The sequence below is a fragment of the Pyrgilauda ruficollis genome, unplaced genomic scaffold (genome assembly GCF_017590135.1).
Source record: "Pyrgilauda ruficollis isolate IOZ18807 unplaced genomic scaffold, ASM1759013v1 scaffold37, whole genome shotgun sequence".
In the NCBI taxonomy this organism is placed as follows: domain Eukaryota; kingdom Metazoa; phylum Chordata; class Aves; order Passeriformes; family Passeridae; genus Pyrgilauda; species Pyrgilauda ruficollis.
The window spans coordinates 8,438,419-8,464,296 of NW_024525156.1; the positions used below are offsets into that span (position 1 = coordinate 8,438,419).

At 39.9% G+C, this 25,878-nt stretch overlaps 1 protein-coding gene across 2 annotated transcripts in view; it reads left to right on the forward strand.

Moving 5' to 3' along the window:
- The first annotated feature begins 40 nt into the window (after window positions 1-40).
- Window positions 41-25,878, forward strand: part of FBXL7 (F-box and leucine rich repeat protein 7) — a 171,545-nt gene continuing 145,707 nt past the window's right edge. For both annotated transcript variants that reach the window (XM_041476013.1, XM_041476014.1), the window contains exon 1: window positions 41-262. In XM_041476013.1, the coding sequence (XP_041331947.1) occupies window positions 226-262 (37 nt within the window). In that variant the 5' untranslated portion in view covers window positions 41-225. The remainder of the gene's footprint in view (window positions 263-25,878) is intronic.

The window sequence follows — 25,878 nt, forward strand, 5'->3', positions numbered from 1 at the left end:
TTTTTTTTTTTTTTTTTTTTTTTTTTTTTTTTGACGGGGTGTGGGAGGGAGGGTTTCGACCCGAGAAGAAGCGGAGGAAGTTGCAAGGCTGCTTTAGACATGTCGCCGTGAGCGCTTTTGGGGGCTCTTCCCGCTGCACCCCGTCAGCCGCGGCCGCTCGGCGCCCCGCGGCAGAGATGCTGAGCGGCGGCGTGGGAAAGCGGCGACGAGCATGAAGGCGGCAGGATGGGCGCGAACAATGGCAAGCAGTACGGCAGCGAGGGTGAGCTGGGGGGGCGGCAGGAGGGGTGCTGGAGCAGCGGCGGGGGTCGTCCCGGCCATGGGGGGGTGACCGGGCGGGGGGCGCCGCGGCGGGATCCTCCTCTCCCCGGCCGGGACGGCTCCCGCCCGGATCCGCGACAGTCTCTCGCTGCGCCCCTTAAAAACACCCTTAACTTTTATTTATTTATTTATTTCACTGGGTTTAAGCTAAGGAGTTTAAGTGCTGTCTCAGCTCGTGATGTCGAGGCAGAGACGCGGCTTGCTGTTCGAAGGCAGCTCAGGGGTTACGGCAGTGTTAACTTCGCTAAAAAAGTTGTAGAGCTCTCTTTGTAATCCTTTTCTACTCGTCTTTATATCCCAGGATCCTTATATTATGCAGTATGCTATATGACTGCTTCCTGTCTGAACAGAAAGAAAAAAATTAACTCCGGCAAGGGTTGGGGGGAGAGTTAATGTTCTCCAGCTGTTATCCATAGATTGTACTCCTGCAATTTCGCTTCAGTGAAACTTTAGTGGGCTTGGTTTTAGATATACAGGGCCTGATTCGTTCTTGTGGAAACCTATTAGTCTCGCTGGAGCTGCATCAGGGATGAATTTCAGCTGCTTTGCTTCTGGTGTGAAGGACTACTGGAACAGTCAGCTGGTGTCAGGCAAACCAATAGCAAGTACAGAAAGTTTGTCTTCCTGCCAGCTAGTTGTAAGCTTTCTTTAACTTCTAGCTGACTTCTATGTGAATTGCCCTCCCAGTATTTAGGCAACTCCGTAGGATGTATACCTTCCCCTTGGCGTATTGGGCGACCGTATAGGATCACCACCACCCCCTTTTTTTGTTGAGAGTTTGTAGGTGGAGCGAGGGAGGTGATCTTGTGGTCTGCTCCATTCTTTGCGAGTTCAGACAGCAACTGCCAAAGAATACACCTCTTGCATCCAAAATATGCATGAAGATTGTGTAAAGGAAAGGGGAAAGACGCCACTTCTAGAGCAGATTCTGCAGTTCCTTTCATTTATTGCCAAATGAGCTCTGCTTTTTGAAGAGTTGATGAAGTCAGATGCTTTAAGATAAAGATATTCTTCCTGTCGTGGTGTTTCAGTCAATTGATACCATCACTAGAAAAACTCCTGCATAAATGGAATGAGCCTGGAAGTTGCAATCAAAGCCTCTTTGGATTCCTTCTGAAAGGGGAAATCTTAGTTTTTCACCAGAGTTGAAAGGGTCATGGTTGATAGATCTGGTCATGCTGCTGGGAGATGTTTACCTCAATGACCGGAAGGTGTGGATGCATGCCTGATCTGTCTTGTGAATTCAGAGGACTGATTGCTTCAATAAATGTACAATTTTTGGGGAGGGATGTGACTGACACAGAGTCTTTTGCAGCCCTCACTGAAGGGGAGATTAACTGTTCCAGAAGGACCTGATAGGCACTGTGAGGAAGAGTAGGATTGACTGTTCCTAGTTCACCTCTCTCCTCCATTCAGAGTGGAGATTGGATCCTGGGGGTGCAGACTACATGTGGCAAATTAATCTTTGCAGTGCAGACCATTATCTGTCTTGAGAATTAGGTAGAATAGTGGTTTAAAGTTAAAATTAATGTAAAAAATCCTCAAGCCCCATGACCAAAATGTCATCATCAATGTGCCTCATAGATTGTGTTTCCTGGTAACTTCTATGCATCATCAGTTACTGAGAAACTTGGAGAAGCTCTGATACTAGTTTTGTTTCCTGAGTGATACAGAGAACAAATCTAAACCTGATAAAGGGAGGCCTTTTCCTCCACCCCGCCACCCCCACCCCCGCCCCGATAAAATACTGGGGCTTTTGGTACCTTTGGCAAATTAACCACTTAATTGCTATAAAAGGTTGCTTTTTAGTAGGATGTGATTATGATCCCGGGTAGAGGGGTAACACCATTTTCTGTGCACTTTAAAAGCAACCTGAATATCCATGTAGAAGTTCATGGAGTGGTGTCTGTGGTACACAGTTTTTAGCCTAGTGGGCTTTGGAGGCTGGTGCTGCACTATGGTATGTCATTTTAGGGATGGAGAAAAGTTAGCTGAACTTCTTGAAGGCTGTTTTGCCATTTACAGCTTGCTGATATCTTAGGTGGGATTTCAACTGCAAATGATTGATTCACTGGTGAAGACAACTGCAAATGATTTTTAAAATGATTTTTCCACACAGCTTTCTTTCCTATCTGCTGTGGAACTGCAGAGCTTCATTAATTTGCCCAAATTGATTCTCATCTCGATGTTGAACAGATGCATTAGGGCAAGGATAACTCTTGCTCAAGATACCACTTCTAAAATAGAGAGATTTTATGACCAGGAAATTGGGTGTTACATAGATTGCTACATTGTTGCACTACCAGTAATAAACTTTTTTTGAAATTCACATCTGTGCTGTGTATGCAATAATCTCAGGCAGCTAAGTGTTTGTGACTGATGACATAAACTACACTGGACTGCCTTTATTTATTTGGTTGGCCAAGGCTTTATGGAATGTGATTTTATGGGAAGCTACAATTGTCATGTTAAGATGCACCAGACAGTTACATGTTTGAGGAGTCTAAATCAGTATATAGAATCTGGTGTGTAATTGACAGTGCCTTTAAATGTGTTTGTTTTCCATTAATTTAATTTTCTAAGGCTAAAACTTGCTCTAAGTGAAGCTTAAATGTAAATAAAATTGCGTACCTGACAAATCATGTCATGTTTTTTGGGATATGAACACAACACTCATTTAAGAAATTGTGATAAATTAATATAGAAGCAAAACTTAGTATACAGGAATTTACTTCTTTTTAAATGTAAAATATTAAATACAAGATTACTTTCCTAGTTTTCATTTGAATTTTACAATAATTGTTTTAAGGTGGATTATTCCTGGAAATATGTAGTGCTTGAGATCTCAGGAGCTTGAGATTTGCTGTAGTATGCAGTAGATTCAGACTGAAGTGTTAAAGCTTGAGATAAGTCTTTCTGAATGTGTTCCAGCAGTTGTGTTTGAACAGTGCTACTGATGCTAATAGATCACTGGAGCAAGAAATCCACTTTATCACGGAGGAGAACTTGTAGGGCTGCATAGATAAACTGGTGGAAATCATCAGTTACCTTAGCAAGAATCTTACTGCTGTCTTTCACTTTCTTGCCATGGGGATAAATCATTCTGCTTTCTTTCACTTATTTAGCTCCTTGCTTGGTTTTTAAATAAGAGGAGGCCTTGTGTCTGACAGTGGACAGAGCAGCCTTTTGTTGTTGAAGCTGTCAAAGGTCAGGTGTTCTGCTTAAGGACCTGCCTTAAAATTTAATGCTGTTGCAGCTGACCAAACAAGACACTACTCATCATCACAGGTGAGGGACTGAATTGAAGAATGTTGTTCTTTAATTATTGCCAAGTTGATCGGATACCTTGGCCGTGTTTCTGCAATGTTTCTGCCCAGAAAAACCTTCTGTGCTGGGCACGAGGCTGGGTGGGTGCTGACGGTAGTGCCAGCTGTTGGCATGGGGCCTTTGGGAAAAAGTTAAGTGGATGCTGTCCCTCTTACCACCTGAGGCAGTTTCTAATCCTCAAGGGAAGAACTTAAAAACTGCAAGCTTCTGTAGTACAAGGGAATTGGCTTTGTGATATGAGTTGGAGGAATAATCTGTGTTATTGCGTATGAAAGGAAGCTGTGGCATTGAGGTGGAATTGCTGCTTTGCAAAATAACTTTTCAACATGTTTTCTTCTCAAGTGACTTCTTCATTAAACTGAGATCTGAGAACCAGTCAAATTTGAGAGGAGCTAAATAATGGTACAAAATTTTGACAATACCGATGTTCAGACCAGATGAAGGAATGTATTTTTTAATAAGTCAACTGTCCAGAATCCTGCAGTTGTGGATAAAACTTTCTTTGGGCATCTCCTGCGCTTTCTCCATCCAGAAACTGGTTAGAGAGGATTGGTGACAATGAGCAGCAGCTCCACTTGATCAGCTAAAATGTATCATGAAAGACTTGATGTAACACAAGAGCCTGCAGATTCTGTAGAGAACAGAGGATGGCAGGGGAAGAGAATAGAGGAAACTTTGGGAGAAATAGTTGAAACAGCACCTTAGACAAGGAAATCAACATCCTTTCCGAATCATAAGCCTTGTTGACAAACTTTTTCTTTTTGAATCTGAATATTTCATGTGGGAAGATTTTAATGTAAACTCTTTGGGAATAACTTCCACTCTGTTCTTAGTTTGAAAATGTTCCTTCTTCAGACGTTTATTTGTCATGTTTTGCATTCACAAACCACTTGGAGGGAGAATTCCTGTGTATATCCCAGTGTTCTGCTTGAGTAAGCACCAGCACAGCAACCTGCCTTTTTCATGAGATACAGTTGCTACAAAGTACAACATGGTTTCACAAAGGTGTTGTTAATTATGATGTGTGACCTGGTATACAGTAGCTAAAACTTCCCAGGAATTACCAGCATGTAGCACTATGGAGAAGTGGGTCAGTCTGTGTTCATTTTGGAGTAGGTTACTCTCTCAAATCTTTCCCTTCAGCTGGGAAACTTGGTCAAGGTCTGCATTATAGAAGCAGGCTTTCAGACAGTTTCTTGAAGGTGCTGTTGAACACCAGCTCATTGTGAGTGCTCAAACTAGATCTCTGCTCATTCAGTGATGGCAGGTGTTCTGACACACCTGAGGTTGTGTATGGAAATCTTTTTCATCCAAAAGTTCTGGCATTGATGACCTATAGATTTTGCCATATCTTAGGATTTGTTTCTTCACGAAGTGGTGCTGGATGTATTTCACATGCAGTGCCTATGTCAGCTGTGAAAACAGTATAACATGGTAGTCTTGCGCTCTTTGGTTTAAAGAGTTGAATCATGATAATTTACCAATTATTTATATTAGTGGTTAGAATCTGTGAAGCCTTGTGGGAAATTTTAATGGGGGTAAGGGGTGGGAAAGGCAATAAAGTAGCTTTTACTACATTATTTAATTACAAAACTGTGACACCCCTCTGAGGTATCTTCCCTGTGTACTGCATCTTCAGAAGCAAGGGCAGTTTTTCTTTCTGGTGTTTATTATTTTCTACCATGAGGTTCCCAGAGTCAAGTGAAGAGTCTCATCAAGTTAGGTGCCAAAAGGCTCCTAGGCTGTGCATTTTTTTCCTCAGCTTGTTTTGATGTCTGAGTTGCATTTATGCATTTCTATTTGACCTGTTAAACATGAAGTTTAGTATATCACACTTACTGCTGTCTTACTTTACTGTTCTGGTAGCGGTTTTTTTTGTTTGTTTTCTTAACCTTAACATCCATGTGACTACTGTGAACATTAAGGTGCTGGTTAACGCTTTTGCCATTGCACTCAGTTATGTGACTGTGTTGTGCTTTTTGGTACTTGACCAGTGTCAGTTCTTGCATTTTACTTGTGGCTGAATTCCACTCAGCTACCTTCAGAGAGAAGAGACTTGCCTCCTAACAACCAAGTTGGGACTGGAAGTATAGCAGTATTCCAAATGTCAGTCCTTCAAGCAGTGTTGTTTTTTTTCAAAGGGAATTTGCAGTCTGACAGTGGCCAACTGCTCTTAACCGAAAGTAATCTTCAAAAATGCTGCTTATGATGTTCATTTTTTATGTAACTGTCAACTGAGCAATGCAAAATGATTGTGTGTATGTGTGTTTACTCAGTTTGTCTCCAAAAAGTAAATTTGCTCTAAGCTCAGTGCTTATGTTGCATGTTGTTGTCTAGATCACATGGCAGGGGCAGGAGGAGGGTCGGACACAGCACTTAAGTGAGCTGCTCTGCTGCTGTCAGTTTTCCATAAAACAGAATTTTCTTTTCTAAAAAAATGACCAGCCTTTGTGTAATGTAAATGTGTGTTTATACACATGCACACAGCTACAGATTTGTGGGAGAAACATCCATGTTATTTCATAAAATGTTATTCTTTCATAAAATGCTTCTGGGACAAGGGAGGACCTCTTTTTTTTTTTTTTTTTTTTTTAGTAGAGATTAGCTAACTGTACTCTAGGGAGTTGTCTTTGACTTGATAGCTTTGCATGGTGCAAGATTAACTGGATGCTCTTCTGTTTAATTAAAAAAAAAAAAAAAAAAAAGCTGACTGGGTGCCACTCAGAGGTCTGAATAAATTTTGAAGCTGGGGATGCATGACATGGAACGCTTCCAGCAGACCTGTCTCAGCTGAGGTAGTAGGACTCCAGGACTCATCCTTCTTTTGCCCACTCAACAAAGGCATGGAAGGAGACAAGACTGCTGTGGTAACTTTTGTAAAACTGAATTTGAACATCCTTCTACCAAACTGGACTTCATAAAATCCAAACTGAAGTGGATACTATATCATTCCTTGTGAGGGGGAAAAAAATAAAAAGCAACATATTGGGCGAGCAGTTTTAAGTCTAAACCGCTAACCCCAAAAACTCCTTGGCAAACGTGATTTTCTGGCAGTTTCAATCCTTTGGCCACTTCTAGATTCCTTACTTCTGTGAACAATTCCTAACTAGGAATTGGTTTGCTCCTTCGTGTGTCTTGTTTGTGTTAGGAAAGTGATTGGCAGAAGGCATTGGATGACATTTGAAGGCTGAAATGCACAAGTGGTTTATTTCTGCTCTTCATTTAATAGTTAGCTATGCCCTATTTTTTAATACAGGACATGTGCTTTGCTAAATTAGGACAACTATTTCATTAAGGAGTAGTGACCTTCAAAAGCTGAAAAACAGGTGGTGGGCTCCCAGTAAAATCTGTTTCTTGTTGATTAGAAGAAGAAATATGCAACACTTTCTATGTGTATAGATGTGCAGCTTGTGATGGGATAGACGAGCTGCAGGACTTCGTTATTCAAGTACCATTTAGGCTGAGATCTCATAGTGTTGTAGCTGACCTTGGGGGAGAAAAAGCTGTCAGTTCTCTCTGATCATACCTCTCATTTTAGTTCCAAATCTACCTGTGTGCCTTCTAGCACCAGCATGGCATTGAGAACAGGTTTGTGTGAGACCTCTTAAAGTAGTTGAAGCATAAAGGAGTTGTTATCATCTTGATGTTGTGCTTGAGTTGGCTGTGTCCGAGCAGGTATTTAAGGAAAAGTTTCCAACTCTGTGCCAAGTATCCAAACTCAACAAAAGTAATTTGTTGGCAAAATAGGTGTCTTCACCCTACATACTTTTGTGATCTCTGCCTTAAGTAAATGGGGGAAAAATTGTTGTATCTTGGGGATTTTTTACCCTTTTCTACCCTTGGAGTAAAGTGAGCAACAGGAAGCTCTTTTTCATGCCCATGTTTTGGATCAGGAAATTCCTGTCTGCAATGCATAAATTTGTCAAATCAACATCCAAAATCACATGGCACTTTTCTTCCTGAATGATTTGTGTACAAATGTGTATAATAGTTGCAATAATGCTGTATTGAAGTCCTTTCAAGCAGCATTAGCTTGGAGGAATGTGATTTAATACTCTTTTCAGGGAATATATTTTAAAAATTATCTTCCTCAATTTCCTTATTTCTCCTGCAAAAAGAAAACCAAATGAAATTCACAGATGATATTATAAAAGGAGCAATTATAAGGTTGGCTGTCTTTTTGTTTGGTTATTTTTTTAAAGAATGAAAGAGGAGTCCAAAACCATTGGCACAACATCAATGATGGTTAACTAGGAAGAACCTCTTTTGATCAAGTCACACAACCTTTTTTCACAGTAAAAATAGAATTTGTATCAAGTCTAGTTGTCACATGACAAGTGTAGTCTTGTCAGCTCACAGGGAGTCCAGACTTATTGTTTGTATGACTGCATGCATAGTGGAGAAGCATGCCATCTATTTAAGGCTCAGATGCTATTTTGTTGCCAGATTGCACAAAATCCTCTTTCTGTGTAAGTGGCTGCACAGAGAAGAGAAACTTGGAAATTTTTCTTAAATTGTGTAATAATTACTCAGGGTGAGTATTTTGTTTAAATCCTATCCTTGAGAGATAATAATGCTATTGTGGAAACAGATGAAGATAAAGTGCATTTATTTGAGAGTTTCTTATGGTGTTTGTGGCTCTTGTACTATTTTGTCCCTGGTGAAATGATGACAGTACTTGATCTTGTTCATCAGTGGAGTGCAAGACAGCAAGGTCAACAGATGGTCACCAACAGATGTACTCAACAGATGTTTTTGGGGTTTTCTGTAGTACCTAGTGAAATGTATTTCTATTCCAGTTTTTCATTTGCCTTTTCTTTTACACTTTATAAGGAAGCTGTTTGTGGCATAAACATGGAATCATAGAGTAGTTTGGATTTGAAGGGACCTTTTAAATGTCATGTAGCTCAATCCCCCTGCAATGAGCTTCAGGTTGCTCATAGCACCTTCCAACCTGACAGTTTTAAGTTTCCAGGGATGGGGTATCCACCACCTTGCTGTACAACCTGTTCCAGTGTTTCACCACTGTCACTGTAAAATAATTTTTCCTGATATCTGGTCTAAATCTTTTAGTTTAAAACCAATACCCCTTGTGCTATCACACACAGGCCTACTAGAAAGTCTGTCTCCATCTTATAAACTCTCTTTAAGTGTGGAAAGGTTGCAGTAAGGTCTTACAGGAGTCTTCTCTTCTCCAGGCTGAACAGACCTAACTTTTTCAGCCTGTCCTCATAAAAGATGTACTCCAGCACCTTGATAATTTTTGTGGTCCTCCTCTGGACTTGTTCCAACAGGTCCATGTCTTTCCTGTGCTATGGTCTCCAGAACTGGATGCAGTACTCTAGGTGTGGTTATGCATAACCTTTTTTAAAATAAGGTTGTGGAACCAATAAGCTATTGCTTAATTATGTGGTGAAAATTGTTGATATACAACGTGAGCTTTTAGAATTTTTGGAACTTCAGGATATACTAAAGAGGTATGAGAAAAGCCTTGTAGCAGCAGGATTTCAATTCCAGTTAGCCATGCTAGCATCAAGTCGAAGCTACCTGTATGCTCTTCTGCATCAAGAATATCTAGCAGCTGACCTTCCTCTTCAGGTTCATGAATGGCTGTCCTCTTTTGTAGCCAACAAGCCTGAAGGTCCTCATCTATTTTTAGTGTGGTTTGAGAACATGGGTGCTCCTACTCCAGAGCCTCTAGCTGTGGAATTTTTATTGTTTTGGTATACTAGACTGCTAGTGGGGTTCTGTACAGACTGTAAAGTTACATTACAGCCTTTTCCAATCAACTCTTGGCCATATTTTAAGGTCTACAGAGCCTGAAGTACGCAAATCCAAAGATTGGAAGTTACACCTCTGGAGATCTCTAATCCAACGTGCTGCTCAAAAGGAAGCCAACTAGAGCAGGTAGCACAGAATATTGTGCCATCAGATTTCTTAGCGCCTCCAAAGATGAATATATTACAATGGCCCTGAGCAGTCTGTTCCAGTGCTCAGTCACCTGCAGATTTTAAAAGAAGAAAAAAAAGCTTTAATGTTTAAATGGAAATCTTATATATTAATTTGTGACTATTGCCTCTTGTCTATTCAATGGCTCTCACTGAGAAGACTGTGTTCTTTACTCCACTCTCTCCCTTGTCCAGGTATTTATATACAATGATAAGATTTTGTCTGAGTCCCTTCAACTCTAGAGTAAAGTGTTCTAGCTCTGAGTATCTTTCTGCCTGGTCTAGCTTTATGAAAGTTAGTTAGTTTTCAGTTTTGTTTCACTGTCCACTTAGCTAGATTGTGCTTCATCCATTTGTCTGTGAAGGTGCTATGGAAAACAAAAGTTGGGAAGCCTTGCTGAAATCAGGATAAACCACTCGTGTATTCCCCTAGTGCCAGTTGTTTCCTTATTGATGTCTGTCAGGTTGGGCAAGAATTACTTCCACTTGTAAATCCCTGATAATGACTTCCCATCACCTTCTTGGCTTGGAAGTATTTTCCAGGAAGCTCTGTTACTTGTCCTGGATTGAGGTGAGGCTGACCAGCATGTGGCTCCCTAGATTGTCCTCCAAGCTGTTCGAGACAGGGGCGTGTTTTGTTTTTGTCCTGTTCTCAGGAACCTCTCCTGATCGCCATGACCTTCCTGCAGTAATTGAGTGACCTTGCTGTGACATTGGCCAGACCACACAGCCATGACCAGTGCACTCCATCAGGTCTCATGGATTTGTATCTGTCCAGTTTGGTTAAATGTTCCCTTGCTTAATCTTCCCGTACTTCTACTGGTTCCTTATGTTTAGAAAAGCTACTACTGGGCTTTCAGAAGCAATAGAGTTCAGCTGTAGCAAGTTCTGGCAAGTGTGAAAGCTGTATTACAGTAGTTGAGTATCTCTAAACAATACTCTGTAAACTTGTGTCTACAGCTGGTTTGGAGTTTTTCAGCTATAATTTATTTTTACCTTATATATTAGTGCTAAAAGTCTTCATTTCTACTGGGTAAAGAAACTTGCACTTTCTTGATGACTACACTTTCTCTTGGCAGAGAACAGATGAAATAAGAAGAATACTCCCAAGAGTTGTGGTGGTAGAATCTGGCTCTGTGTTTTTTGTTTTTTTTTTTGCTGTTTCTGGCAGCAACAATGGTCTGTGCTTTTCATAAAAGTTTCTTCCATGGAGTTTTGCTTGCTTCAGGAGGAACAGCTAGCCCAGGATAACATTTTTTTGCTCTCCCAGACAATTACGATTGTTACTTTTATTAATAAAGTTGTAGTAATAATAAGAAATCGCTTCTGCCATGTTCAAATTGATGTAGCCATGACTGGTAAAATACTTGTCACAGTAATCCTTATTCTACTGGTGCAAAGGTTTGCTTCTTTCCATGCATTCTAGGATTGAGTCAAAGATGTGTTAAATCCCCCATTTTTGTTATGGAAGGTTAATATTAAAGTTTAGATGAAATGCCTTACTTTTCATATGTGAAATGATCAAATACGATTGTCTTAAATTTCCTTTGGGAAGCAATCATTACCAGACAACGTGGGTAATTTTAATCCTCTGAGGCACCAGTAGATGCTTCTCAGTTTAGAGTCTTCTATTTAAAACTAAAGTTATGTACAATACAATGGGTTTTGGATATTGCTATGTGTGATGCTACTTGGCAGTTGAATTTGCATTTTGATTTTAGTACGAAAAAAGTTACCTCTAGAGTAATTCACCTGTTAATGTTCTATTCCTTGAACATTTGTTCTGTGTGGGAGAGGGGGTAACTTTCCAGAAAAGTAGAAGGTTCTGTGGTATCAGAACTATAGCCACAGTGCATGAATCAAAATGTTCCAACACGAGATTTTAGGGGTGACTTTTTAGAACTGTTTTTCTTTCCGTTTGTATGTATAGACTAGACAGCATAGTCCAGTCTAAAGTTTTCTTTGGCACTCAGTTAGGCAGGAGCAGAATATTTTGCTTATGTCTTCATTTCTCTTGGGAAATTACTGCTCTTTACTCCCCTGTGGGTGTACCTTTTGTTACCCTGTGTGGTTGTCTTTATGGAAAAACACAAATGCTTGTGGTGAGTATTTATTTCTCTTGCCAGGAACTAGTGGAACAAAGGTGAATGTGAGACTTCCTCTCCCTAAAACAATTACTAATTTTTCCTGCTTTAACTCTGGTTTTAAAAGGCTCTATGTGAGCACTTTTCTTGTATCCATGCAATAATTCAGCTGTGAATTGGCTTACAGTTTATCGAGAGGTTGCATACAAAGTGTGAATAAGGGGAAGGACTAGTTTCTGTTTGGTTGTCCAAGAATTTATTGATTCAAATGTTGTTTTGATTTAGGTCTTTGATAATGGTGTAATTTGCTTTTCATCGTGAAAGTACATAGTATGGCAAGTTGTATTTGTCTCTGCAAGAGCTGAACTGTGATGACTGCCCAGCATCTTTATAATGGTACATGTTTCCATAGCGTGTGTCAGCTAATGAAGTGGAATTGAACACCCTTATTGCTTACCTATTTTTTTTTTTTTTTTTTTTTTGAGCACAGGATTTGGCAGCAGAAGTAGGACACAGTGAATGTTGCAGATCTATTCCATTCCGGGTTTCCTGCTTTCATTATGCCAGGCCTCATTTTCTATGGAAAACAAATTCTTGCCCTTCTGTGGATAAGATCTCCTGCTGCCCTTTGCCTTGCCATGTCTGTCACTGAAGTGTAGGGTTTCTTCATTAAGTCCCTACTTGAGCAAAAACATTCCTAGAAAGTGAAGTTCAGCTTCCCCAGGATTAGAGTCTAAACCAGAACAAGTCTAGTCAGACACAGGAGCCTTTCACACAGCAGTTTGCTGTCAGTGGTTGTCTGGTTTGTGCCTTTTAACCATCAATTGTTCCTACCCATGTTTTCCTCAATTTTCTTCCTAACTGAGGTATTGGCACTTGACTGAAAGGAATGTGGTACATAGAACACAGAGCCTGGGCTTTTTGTTAATTGAGTCATACTGATAACAGCCTTGTTGTTCATGCCAGCCAGCCATGGTTTTGAGAAAATATAAGACAAATTGTGAAGGATTCTGTTGATTCAGGATGTATTTTCAAGTCAAGGTCAGGTCTTTAATTATGCACGTGGGGGAAGAAGGTTCATCACACAATCTTGCTTTAACCCTGTAGATGCCAGGTAATGGGTGTGAAATGTGAACAAAATCTCTAGATCTGTAAAACTTTATTTTTTGTAGACTTGATCACAAGCGGTTTCAGGAAAAAAACTCCCAATATAAACTCAATTACATATTCTAGAGTCTTGAGTCTTATAGCTGAAAGTCCAAGGAGGTGGAGCTGCAGTGGAAAGGTGTGTGTTTTTTCCTGGGCCATACAAGAGATGTTCATCAGGTACTCAGTAGAAACGTGGCTTAAATTAAAAAAAAAAAAAAAAAAAAGAATCAATACTCTAGGGATAATAAGCAAATCTGTTTCACTAGTGAGTCATCTGTGAACTAGATGTTCCTAGTGGTGTATTTTTGGATGATAGAGAATGGTGGATGAATAGTGAATTACACAAAGTGTTCTCTGCTATTCTCTTCTACAGCAATACCAAAATGGAGTTTGCTTCAGTTTAGAAAAAAGAACCTTATCTTGTGGTGTAGCTGAGCCTCTTTCCTTTGGAAAAAGAGCTCCTGCTTTTTAAAAAGGGATGTTTTAATAAGGACTTAATATGTTTTTTAAGTCCTCTTTCATGATGAAGCCATGAAAAGTTTAAAAAAAAATGTTAATTCTTATCTGTTGGCTTTGCATTTGTATGCCACAGAGCTGAAGTTCTGTGTTAGTGATACCCAGACTGCACACAAGTAATAATACAGCTTTGCAGAAATCAAAAATGTATGATGAGAATAAAAACACCTGAACAAAAAATTTCCTAGGGGAACGGGCCTTAATTTTAATTTCTTTACTGGAAATGTTGTATATTCATACTACGCAGTGTTGTTAATACTTCGACCTTTTTGTTTCATCATGTAGTGTGTCTTTAAACAAAAAGGTATCTACCACTTTCTTTGAGCCTCTAGTTCTCAGTATATGTGCTAGGTTAATGGAATTTCTAAAAATTTTAGCTATAGAATTCCAATAAGAATCCTCAAAGAGTTTTTCAATTTAGTTCTAGTGAAATGGCTTTGAAGAGTTAAGGCTAAGAATATGATTTTCAGTGTTGTGTAACCAGCATTGATTTTTGTGATCTAAAAAGGACAGCATATTTCTGAAAATTTCATTTGAGGAATTGAACTGTATTTTTTTTTTTTTTAAATTTTTAAATTTAAAATGCAATGTGCAGATAAGGACAATGTACTTTAGAAAAAGATGCAAAAAACCAAGCACAAATAATGCAAGAATGAAATGTGTTAGGGAGATTGGAAACCAGACCACTGTACTTTCCTTGAGACTGTCTAGCTACATTAGTTAGTCAGGAAAGTCATTAAATCCTGGCTATCTTCTGAAATGCATCAGCTGAGCCCTGATAATTCTGGTTTCCAGCAGACCAGAAATCAACTAATTGCATATTTTGTAAACAATTTACCATAACACTAATGCTTGGTGTCAATATATATTAATGTGGTGCATTGACCTGACCCAGTGAAATGTGACAACCCTACTCTTCAGCAGGGCTATGCCCTCTGGAAAGCTGGTGAATTAAAATTCTTTTATTGGTGTAATGTGTTCTTAGTTTGCTGAGTACCAGCTGCAATAAGCTGGGTATTCTCCTAGAAATTTTTGGTGGAATGTTCTGTGGTGGAGGAGACAGGGATGCTGCATCTGAGCAGTGGCAGCGTAACTGCTCTAAAGTAGAGCAATCACAGCTCCACAATGTGCAATCACAGCTTTGATGAACTTTAACAGATTTCTTGCTGTCGTCCATTCAATAAAGGACTGACTTGGATTTTTGTCTTGTGCAATAGGTAAAAAGAAGTACAGTAGCTTAATATTCTTTCCTGTTTGGCAATAGTCCAAGGCATCTCAAGGGCCTGGCATATCAGATGATCCTTCAGTGCTTGCCAAGGAAGTTGGCAAGTTTTTGGGTTTTTTTCCTTGAAGTTTACTCTTTACACTAGACATAAGAAAACTTCTCTGAAGAGATTACGTCAGTCATGAAGAGTAAATGGACCACTCTCCCTATCTTATGTTTTGTCATTGCTTTGCCACTTAAACAAGGATTTTTTTTCTGAAGGATAATGGATTTATGATTTGGTAACACTGTATGGATAGATAACACCACTTAGATAAGTGGCACAATGGTTTTCAAAAGTATTTTAGAGGGAGTTTGCCACTTGAATTACTTCCTCTGCTATCTTTCTGTCTAAACTACTATGTAAGCTCTGTGGCTATGTTGGAAGCAATTAAGGATAGGTAAGAAATATGCTACCATTGTTCCAGGTAGGGCTTTGAATGTTTGAATGAAGTTATAAACAGAACAGGTAAGGAATCAATCTAGAAGCTGCCAAAGGAATTTGTTTGTAATTTTGGGTCAAATCTGGTATTGCTCCTTCAGGATCTGCCTCTCAAATTGTTTCTCTGCAGCTGAAAGCAAACTCCAGTCTAAAATTAATCTGGATTCATCTTAATGTGTTCTGAGAGGTAAGCATCAGGTGTCTGATTCTCTGATCCTTAGATCCTCACAGTCAGTAAATGCTGTTGCCTGCTGCCCTCTTATAAAATCTGACAGCAGTTCCTTGTAGTTCACTAACTGTATGCAAAGCCAGTAAAGCCTTGGGTGTGCTCCCGTGTGCAGATGGTTGGTTGGTGGTGGCAGCAGCTGCTTGACTCTGTGCCGCTTAGGTAGTACTTTTTTCCCTGTTGGTGTCATTCAGACCAGCCAGAAGCTTTTAGCATCCTGAAGAATTTTCCATTACACCTCCTAATCACTTTTGAGTAAATTATGAAGTGGCCAAGAGGTTATTCTTCCTTTGCTTAATGGCACAGCTGTCTCTTGAGTATTTCTCTTCTGCTGTGTGGTTTTGAGGAGAAGTGTGGGAGAGTGGGCACTGCAAGTGCTTGTGTTGTTTTGAAAATGCTTCTTGGGATCCAGACAAAAAGTAATGTCTGGAATATTTCTGTTTATTGTCTGTGAGAGGCACAGGAAATAGGAAAGGCCAACTAAATTATAGCAGCCAGCAAACTCCTCTGAAGCAAAGGAAAATTTAGGAGTGACAGAACTGGGCTTTGCTGCCCACTGGGTCTGTGGTGCACATTCCTCATAAATCTAGTGATAGAACTGGATCAAGGCTCCTTCATTCTAGAACAACAGAGGGGAAATTAAGTTATAGTTTCAATGCTAGAGAGGGGAGAAACATTTAATTCTCTCACCCCAAATCTCCATAATCTGTAGGTGAGTTCTCAAGAAGGTACCAGAGCTGCAGGAAAACTTGTAGGCAGAATTTTCTCCCACTTTCACTTAGAAAAAATGGTCATTATTTTCTTTTGCTAGTTAGAGTTGCAGATGAAAGTGGAGGATGCTAAGAACAGATATTCTGAGTGAGGAAATTGCTGTAAAATGCAGAATAATCCTGTACTATCCCAACTAATTGGGAATCTAAAATCTTCTAAAAATCTAAAAGTTCTCCTACGTTGCTATAAAGATAAGTAACCTACCAAGTTTGCAAGTCCTCTCCCCTCAAGGCAAAGATGTTTGCATTTTCAGCCTTCTGTTTTCTTGCAGCTTAAACTGTCCAGTTTTTAGGTTAAACAGATCTGTGAAAAGAAATTAAATCTTGGCATTTGGCCATAGTAAATAAATGAGAATTGGAATTTCTTTGAATGTTTAATAACAATAAGATGAATTGTTCCAAAATACTTTATGCCTCATTCATAGCAAAGTACTACCTTTATCTTAAAATATTGTTTGCACATGTGTAATGTAAAAATGCTATTTAGACTTGAACATTTTTATTTTTGGTTGATGCTAAACTTAAATGGTGATTGATTGCTTGGGATTCATTGTCATGCCTTCTGCTAAACCAAGATGTGTCCTTGACCTGTGAGAATGTGCTGCTGTGGGGCTGCTTGCCTTCCTCTGTACCATGGCAGCTGAAGGTTTGTCTTTCAGAGCAGTACTTTTTTGTATGGGTTCTCATTGGAAAGGGACTCTTCATGTTGTGCTGTTGTATTTATGTCATGGAGTTAAATCCTAATCCTTTGCTTTTATACCAAGAAATGTTGTGCATTGTTTGTGTAGGTGATGATCATCTCTCCAGGCTGACAACCCAGGGTTTGCACAGTATTTCTGTGTGTCCCCCATGATTTATGTTAAAATCTTTATGGCAGCTATCAGCAGTGGGAGAAGTAGGAATCAGAAAAAAAGGGCTGTATGGGCAAGATTGCTTTCTCTAAAGAAACTCCTGGGAGTACCTTTGCATAGAACCTAAAATGCATGAACTGGCTGAAACGAGACCCCTGTAGCCTGGTGACCCTTCATGACTTATGAAGCAAAGAATAGTTTAATGGAATTATGTGAAGAGTTAATGGAACCTGTAAGCTAGAATTGTACATTCTAGACTGAAGCAAGGATAAGAGATAAGTGGGTTCTCTTTTCTTGTTAGGTCTTCATTGCTCCTTATTTGAAATACTACAGTTCTGTTGACTACAGTTGTCAGTAGAAGTGAAAAGCTGCAGTCAGATTTTGTGTTTAGAAATTTAAATCCTGCAAATTGTGATCATTCATCACTATAGTTTAGCTAAAAACATTTGTTTCTGACACCTTGTGGTTGAGCCTCGGAGCAGCAGCAATATGAGAAGTTGCACTAAGAGAGAATTTTTTTCCTTGCTGTTTAGTCACAGAATGGCCTGGATTGGAAGGGACCGTAAAGATCATCTAGTTCAAACACCCCTGCCATGAGCAGGGACACCTTTTGCTCACCAGATTGCTCACAGCTCCGTCCAACTTGTCCTTGAACACTTCCAGGGATGGGGCATCCACGGCTTCTCTGGGCAGCCTCACCACCCACACAAAGAATTTCTTCCTAATATCTAACCTACTTGCTCTCAGTCTGAAACCATTCACCCTTGTCCTGTTACTACATGCCTTTGTAAAAATCCCTCTCCATCTTTCTTGGGAGCTCCCTTCAGGCACTGAAAGTTTCACCAGAGTTACCCCAAAGCCTTTTCTTTCCCAATCTCAACAAACCCTATTCTCGTAGCCTTTTCATTTGGTGGGCGGACAGTTAGAAAGACAGAGCTGCTTTTCTAGCCCTCTTCCAGTAGTGCAGCCTTGCTGAGTGACAGTGTATTAACCTACTTGTGTGATCTACTCCTCTCATAATGACAAAATTAATCGAAGCTCCATGAATTTGCAGTGAACTATGAAAGACCATTCTAGGCTTTTGGAAATGGAGTTTTGTGACATGTATAGTACATCTCTAACTATTGGATTTACGGACCATAAGAAATAAAGCTGTGCTTTTTCCAAGCTTTTTATTTTTCCTGCATAAGCATTTTTATTGTTCATCTGTTTTTAATAGCTCTCAATAAGGGAAGGGTTTTATATTTACAGTAAAAGCTTTGAAGCATATCATTGTTTGAGTTCGTCTTACCCTGAAATAGCTTTTTCTGAAATACTTTGCTTTTATCACCCTGTACTGTAGCTCCAAGCCCTGACTTGGACTTGGTGGGTCCAACTGGGGCAACTCTCACTGAGAATGACAGTGAGTCTATGCATCTGTTTGCATGTAGAAAGTATCCTTGTTCTTCTGGAAGTCTCTGTTTTAGAACAATGAGAGTACCTTTTAAACTGAGGGTGAACCTAGAGGGAAAGCTAATCTATCTGCTGGGTATAGCTGTAAGCCCCCTTAGTTTTAGTTTGGTTTATGCAGAGGAAAGGGCATTTTCAAATTTAGTCTGCAATAGTTCCCTCAGATCAGGTAAGGTACCACTGGAGAACCCTTTTTTTGTTGGTATAATTGTCTAAACTGTGATCCTCATCCATGTAGAAGCTTTGCACAGGAAGAAATTCCATTGCTAATTGACATTGCTTCTTCAGCAAATTTCTAAAGTTGGTCTGGTCTGTGAATTTCAAATAACTTGTGCAGAATTCCTTTATGGACTTGAAGCCATTCCAGGGGTTTAAAAAAAGAATAGAATTGTGGTGTCTGTTTCCTCCTTCGTAAGGATAGAAGACAGGAAAATGGACACATTTACTGTCTGTGATTATTGGCAGAATCCTGCAAAAAGCAGATTTTGTAGCTTGACAACAGCTGTGACTCAAAGCTGCCTAACTTGCTTGTCTCTGTTTGTAATTATCTAATCCTGCTTAGGCTTTCTTTTTCCTGAATACTGGTTTTTGTATGGTGAGCATATCCTGCAGTAGAGGACTAATGCAGACTGAGGGCCTTTCCCATCACAAGGTAGGATGCTCCAAATCTAAATAAATATCTGGTATTAATGGCTTGATTTCTTCTGACTTGTTCTTTAGGTCATATTTCTCTTTAGGCCTAATGAGGACTGTTGCTGTCTTCTGGTCTATGCTCTTAAAAGAAGAACGCTAAGTACTCTAAATATTTTAGTTTCTTTACTTAAAACTGAATACTGACAGCATCTGCTGCTCTTTCTCAAGAAGAATCCTTGTTATCAGCCCATTTGTTTGTGTTTGTGTCTCCTGGCATGAAGAGCTTCTGATCGCTGGATATCAGATACCCACAGGCAATATGGCTCTGCTTCCCACGTCAGGGAGTCTGCTGGATGCTCTGGATTAAATGGAGCAACTTGGACTTGGAAACACTGACTGTTCATCTAAAATTGGCAAACAACTCTAAAAGGTGATTCAAATGGGGAGAAACTTGTTCAGGGTAAACAGAGAGGAAACTTAGGCCTGAGAAGCTTATAATCTACATGCAATGAATTTTAGGTATACTATTGATTTTGTAATTCTGGAAATACAGAAACAATCCAACTACTTTTTAATTAAATGCCATGTCTTTATTAAAAGCTAAAGTACTTGCATGACTTACCAGTCACTGATTGATTAATACAGAAAATAAAGTTTTAATAAAAGCTGTTATGAGAATTGCCAAGATTAGTTCCAAAAAGTAATAGTAAGATGTGGTTCTTGCTTCATATATAAATACAAAATTGTAAAGAAACAATTAGAGGAGTGACTGAGGTCACTTGGTTTAAGGAGGAGGTTAAGGGGAAATCTCATTGCAGTGAAAACTTCCTCATGAGGGGCAGAGGATGGGCAGACGCTGATCTCTTCTCTATGCTGACCAGTGCCAGGATCCAAAGGACTGGCCTGAAGTTGTGTCAGGGGAGGTGTAGGTTGGATATTAGGAGAAGATTCTTCACCCAGGCGGTGGTTGGGCACTGGAGCAGTTCCCCAGGGAAGTGGTCACAGCACCAAACCTGACAGAGTTCAAGAAGCCTTTGGGCAATAGTCAAGCACATGGTGGGATTCTTGAGGGGTCTTGTGCAAGGCCAGGAGACAGACTGATGATCCTTATGGATCCCTTTCAAACCAGGATATTCTGTGATTCTATAGAACATGGAAAGTGACAGCCTAAAGTAGATGTAGCAGTGTGGCTAGGTCTTCATAGCTTTTTTCAAGTATGCATTCAGACTCCCTGAGAAAAACAATGTAAATATTATGCTAATGTTAAAAGCAAAACATACAATTTTTTGTTTTGTTTTCTGCTTAGTTATGGATTCTGTTAGAGGGTCCTTGCTTGGAGGCTTGCTTTGGTTACGAGTTTTGTGTTTCTGTTGATGTTCTTGTCCAAGTCATCTATACTTCTGTTAGAGGGTCCTTGATGATACAGGCCAGGGTGCCATTGGCCTTGCTTTGGTTACGAGTTTTCTGTTTCTGTTGATGTTCTTGTCCAAGTCATCTATATCAGGCACAGGACCCAGAAGCTTAAGCAGTCCTTCTAGGTATTTTAAGACTTCTGCTATTCAAGTTGACAGCAGTCTGTGTGAAGTCCTGATGGTATTTTGTTGTCATTCCTAGGGATTTGCTTATTCAGCTGTGCAACTGACCAACACATCAAATGTTATCTAGTTATCATGGTTGCTTCTTTTTTTAATATGGTTTTTCCTCAAGGTGGCCAGGAAGGCCAATGGCACCCTGGCCTGTATCATCAATAGAGTGACCAGCAGGACAGGGCAAGGACAGGGCAGTGATTGTCCTGCTCCCGGAACTGGTGAGGGCACACCTTGAATCCTGTGTTGAGTTTTGGGCCCCTTACGACAAGAAAGACATTGAGGTGGTGGAGGGGCTCCAGGGAAGGGACACAGCTGGTGAAAGGAGCACAAGTCTTATGAGGAACAGCTGAGGGAGCTGGGGTTGTTCAGTCTCAAGAAAAGCAGGCTTGGTGGGACCTTACCACTCTCCACAACTGCTAAAAGGAGGGTGGAGTAAGGTGGGTGTTGGTGTCTTCTGCCAAGTAACAAGTGATAGGATGAGAGCAAATAAACTCAAGTTGTGCCAGGGGAGGTTTAGATTGGATATTAGGCAAAATTTTTTCACAGAAAGAATTGTTGAGTCGTGGAATAGGGTACCCAGGGAAGTGGTTGAGTCTCCATCCCTGGAGGTATTTAGAAGATGTGTAGATGTTGCACTTGGGGTTATGGTTTAGTATTAGGCTTGGCAGTGTGAGGTTCATGGTTGGAGCTGATGATCTTTAAGGTCTTTTCCAATCTAAATGATTATATGTTTCTGTGGTGATATGGATAACTACATGGACCCCTGTATTTACAAAAACAATGAAGAGCTGCATCTTAGGAATATGTTTTTCTAAAGGCAGCCAGGACAGTTGCAGAGAACAGTTAGCATTAATTTCAACACTTTTCATTTCTGTGAAAAGTGTTTCTGGGCTCCAAAGATATGTAAAGCGTTAGTAATACTAATTCTCACTATAATTTCCATATAGTAACCCAATTAAAAAGGTCTAGTTAAAAGATGCTATCCTTTAAAGAAAATATTAAACCTTTGAAATGAAAGAAATATAAGCATATATGTTCTTAATGTTAAAAATAAGATTTGGCATTGGAATGCAGACAGTCATTGTGACTGGTTCTGAGTGGGTTTGTAAGCCAGCTGGGGAATGTGTGACATTAAGCATACTGTAACCCATTATGAAGTCAGATTGTAGTTAGAACTTTCCATGGTTCTTTAAGAATTCTGACACAGCTGTAAGTACAAACCAAAAGATCATAGCTGGTACCCAAACAATGCAAATGATTCATTGGAACATGCGTAGTTAAATAATTCTTTGATGGAAGAAGATTGAGAGGAGGAACTTTCTGAGATGAGATCTGACACCTCTGCCTTGCTGGCCCTAAGTGGTGTAGGTTTTTGTATAAGCAAGTGTGGTTCTCGGTTCAGTTCAGATGTTTCCTGTCTTGCCTGACATGGTACTTCTCTCTACTCTACGTGTAGCAGGTTAGCAGTGGTCTTTGGGGAAAAGAGTTTCCAGAAGCCTTATCCAAAATGTGGTGTACAGAAACAAGTGTTTGCTGAAGGTCATCAGGGCACCCTTTCCCTCTTGCTTAGGTAGAATGGAAATTTCTGGCCAGATGACCTAGGAATATATTATTTGTGACAGGAGTAACTGCATTCATAATATATACCAGCTTCCATGGTGTCTTCAGCAGTGTTTTGAAATCATTACAGTCATATGAATTTTGGCAGCCTGGAGGTAGTAGGATTTTTGCGGAGAATTTTAGCATCTACTTGTTAAAAATGTCTTTCTCTTCAGAGTTAAAATGACTACACATATAAAAACTTAAAATCTGGTGTGTCACATCAGATTAAATTTGAAGTTTAGTGTTTGCTACAATGTTTTGGAACTATGATCAGGTATTAGTAAAAATGTGGGTTAGCCTTAAGGCAAGTAGCTTGAATTTCATAGCATTTCAATTATTTTACCTGCAGGTGTTATTGCTATTATTTGTTTGTGGGTTTTCTTTTAGTTGTTGGGATTTGTTTGGGGTTGTTGATTTTTTTGTTTTTTTTTTTTTCTTGGTTTGGTTTTTTTTTGCTTTTTTTTTTTTTTTTTTTTTTTGTGATTAGCTTTCAATTTTTACATGTGCAAGTATAAATCTTAATTGACCAACCTAAAGTTCAAGTCCATTTTTATGGGGTTGGACAATAAATCAGTCCTTGTGTTCTTGGTCTTGGTGACAACTGCTCTATTTTTTTTTTAATATAAAATTTTAAAGGGAGAAGAGATCTTTGAAAATTGATTTGTCACATGTTTGATGTCTTACTTTTCTCTCCAAATACTATCAAAGAATGTTTAATGTTTGACAGTTCACAGACATGAAGCCATAAGGTTTTGTGATGCTTGTGGTAATAGTTGTCATTATGTTGGACGTGGTGCTGCTGGGTTAGGTTTTCAAACTTGCTCAAGTTGAATTTTAGTGTAAGACTTTATCAAATCCAAGCATACACCAGTTTTAGTTCCCTAATGAAAGGCAACCCTGCCTTGTGTTGTTTTTTTAATGCTTGAGAAAGCAATTACTTCGTCCAAAGGGCGATGTCTTCTACTGGACAGTACCTGCAGGCTCACTGCAGCTCTTGGCTGCCTCACCTCCTTTTCCCCTACTGCCAGTAGTCCTGGCAAAGCTGTCTCCTGAGATGAGATGTCTTGGGGTGAACAAAACTTTGGTTGATGTGAAGAGCACATAGTAAGGTGTTTTCAAGAGGGAATTGCAACAATGGTTATATTACTGGTGGTGTTTCCTTAGAGACCTGTCTTGTCTAACATTTTCATTATTGACTTTGAACTAGATGAACCAGCAATGTGTGAAATGATGGGAAATATCCTTACTGCAAAAAGACCCTAACAGAGTATGTTGACAGAACTTTGTGAGGTGGTAAAAGTAGAAATGGCATGAACTCACTGGTGCAAAATACCGAGTAGTGCAGGAAAGAGACGATGACAATAAAACTTTTATTAGGCATCTCATTGATTGGAGGCAGCTGAGGAGAAGGGATCAAGAGTGTATTGCTAAACTGGCCATGGATTGTTAGCATGACATAGCGTGGAGACAGGGGAAAGTCTACTGTACATCAGTGAAAGTATTTGCAATGAAATAATACTAGAATCTGTGTAAAATACCCTATTTAGAGGCAGTATTGATCTAAACCAGAAAACCTGTAGGAAATTGCCACTAGAGTGCTTGGAGATACTGGGAATGGTATCTTGCACATTGGGCTACTTTTTAGGCTGTTGTGTTCAGGACTGGAACTAGGAATGGGTCTTGTTTCCCAACAGGGTTCTACCAGGGTTCTGGGTGGATGTGCTTGCTACATGCTTCTGGGGAGTTGTCCTTGGTTCCTTTTCAAATGTTCAGACTGTTATAAATCCCTGATAGATTAAAATGAAAAATGACCGAAACTAGAAGTTAGAATGCTTGATCCCAGGTATATAGTTTTAAAATTATCTTTTGGACCTGGCGGCAGAGGAGGGGATTCTCCTTTGAAGTTAAGAGTTCTTCAAACTGTTAAAATGGTGCTGGCCTTTCTCTGTAACATCAGGAAAAAGTTACTTTCTAGGTAAAAATACCTAAAAAATGCTGACCATCATGCTTGCTTTTCTTTATCTTCCTGTTGGGCCTTATGTTTGTAAGTGTCTGGGGAAATATGGTGGCTTGGCTACTCTGTGGACCTTTCTTCATGGGAGAAAGCAATTAGGAAGAACCCCAATCATCTTTTCCTAATATTGGCTTTTATGTGCCTGAATTCAGTCTACAATGGTTTTCACTGTTCTTGGAAAATGTGAGTGGTTTTCGTACTCCTGGGTGTAGACCACCCCATTTAGCCTGATTTTAGGCATCTGGTGATGTGAAATGTTGTATTCCTGGTAGGTCGGGAGTGCTTACAGAGTAGGCACTGGGCCATAAGGGAAGTGCTGCTATGAAGCACATCGTCAGGCCTCCGTGTCTCTCTGTCTGCTCTGCTGTGAGCTTTGCTTCAAAAAACGGCTGTTTAATTAAATGCCAGGACTCCTGCCAAATTCCAGCATGATGTAATTAAAACATTCTCCACAGGCAAGCTCTGACCCAGCATTCAGCGTGGATCAGAAACCTGATGCACCCTGGGGATCGCACTCTCCGGAGGGTATTCTTCCAGTTTGAACAGAGACCAAAAGGGGATGAACAGATGGGGAGCAAACAAGCTCATCTGCAGAACTGTAAGGTTTTCAGTGAGCTGCATCTTTTCCTCCTGCCTGTGCAGACGGAACAAGTAGCCACTTTCAAGCACAGCTCAGTCATCCATCAGTTACTGATACTTGTGTGGGTTTTTACAATGTTATGGAAGTTTGTCTACTTCAGTGCATTGTATCAGTGCAGAGTTGTTGGATGAAGAGTGACATGGCCACCTACTTCATCCCCTGATTTTTTACAACTTTTAAAAAGAATAAATCATTGTGGAAGATCGTGTGTGTCATGACCCTGCATTCCTTTGCAGGGATCCTGTTATATGTCACTTGGCAGTTTGTTTTACCCACTGTGGTGGGTACTTGATCAAATTGAAGAGTTTTTATTCTCTGCTGGTTTTTTTTTTCAGTGAAAATTAGAATATTACCTGCTTGCTCTTGCCAGGAATTGGAGAAACAGCTTTCCCTGCAGACTTCCAGAATTGAAATGTTGGTTGTTCATGCTGCTGGATTGTAGCAATAGAATAAAATTCCAGTCCTCCAGAGCTTATCTTCTTGTTGAAAGAGTCAGACAGATACAGAAAAGCAGATTTGAGGAAGCAACTAGTATTTAATACTAGTTGTCTTGATAAATATTTGCCTACCTACCAGTAGACTGCTTAAATCATGGAGAGCTTCATCTGAGAGACTAAAAGAGGACAGAATACTTAGAGATTTCATGAGCTTGAAGAGTACCTTGGGAAAGTGCCTGTGGATGTTGCTAGGGAGTAGACGGAATGGAAGGCTGTGAAGGAAGAGCTGTTTGGCTGTTTTGTTTTTAGTTGACAGGACAGGATATGATAAATAGTGAATAAATCTCAAGCCAACAGTACCTCCCTTATGTCAGGTACTGCCTGTGGGTAGTTTTCATTGTCTTGATCTTTAAAGGTGTTGTGTATCAGTGCCTGTTCTGGAAAGGGGGACTGTGAAAGTGCTGGAGAAAGGTTATTCTGCACTGTTGCAAGCTAGTGGAGTGGGATAATGACAACTGAGGCTGAGATTTATCCCTTTGAAACAGAGATAGTCTTACATAATGAAAGGTCACCATGGGGACAGATCAAGATTTATGTGATTGTTTCCTCAAAGAAA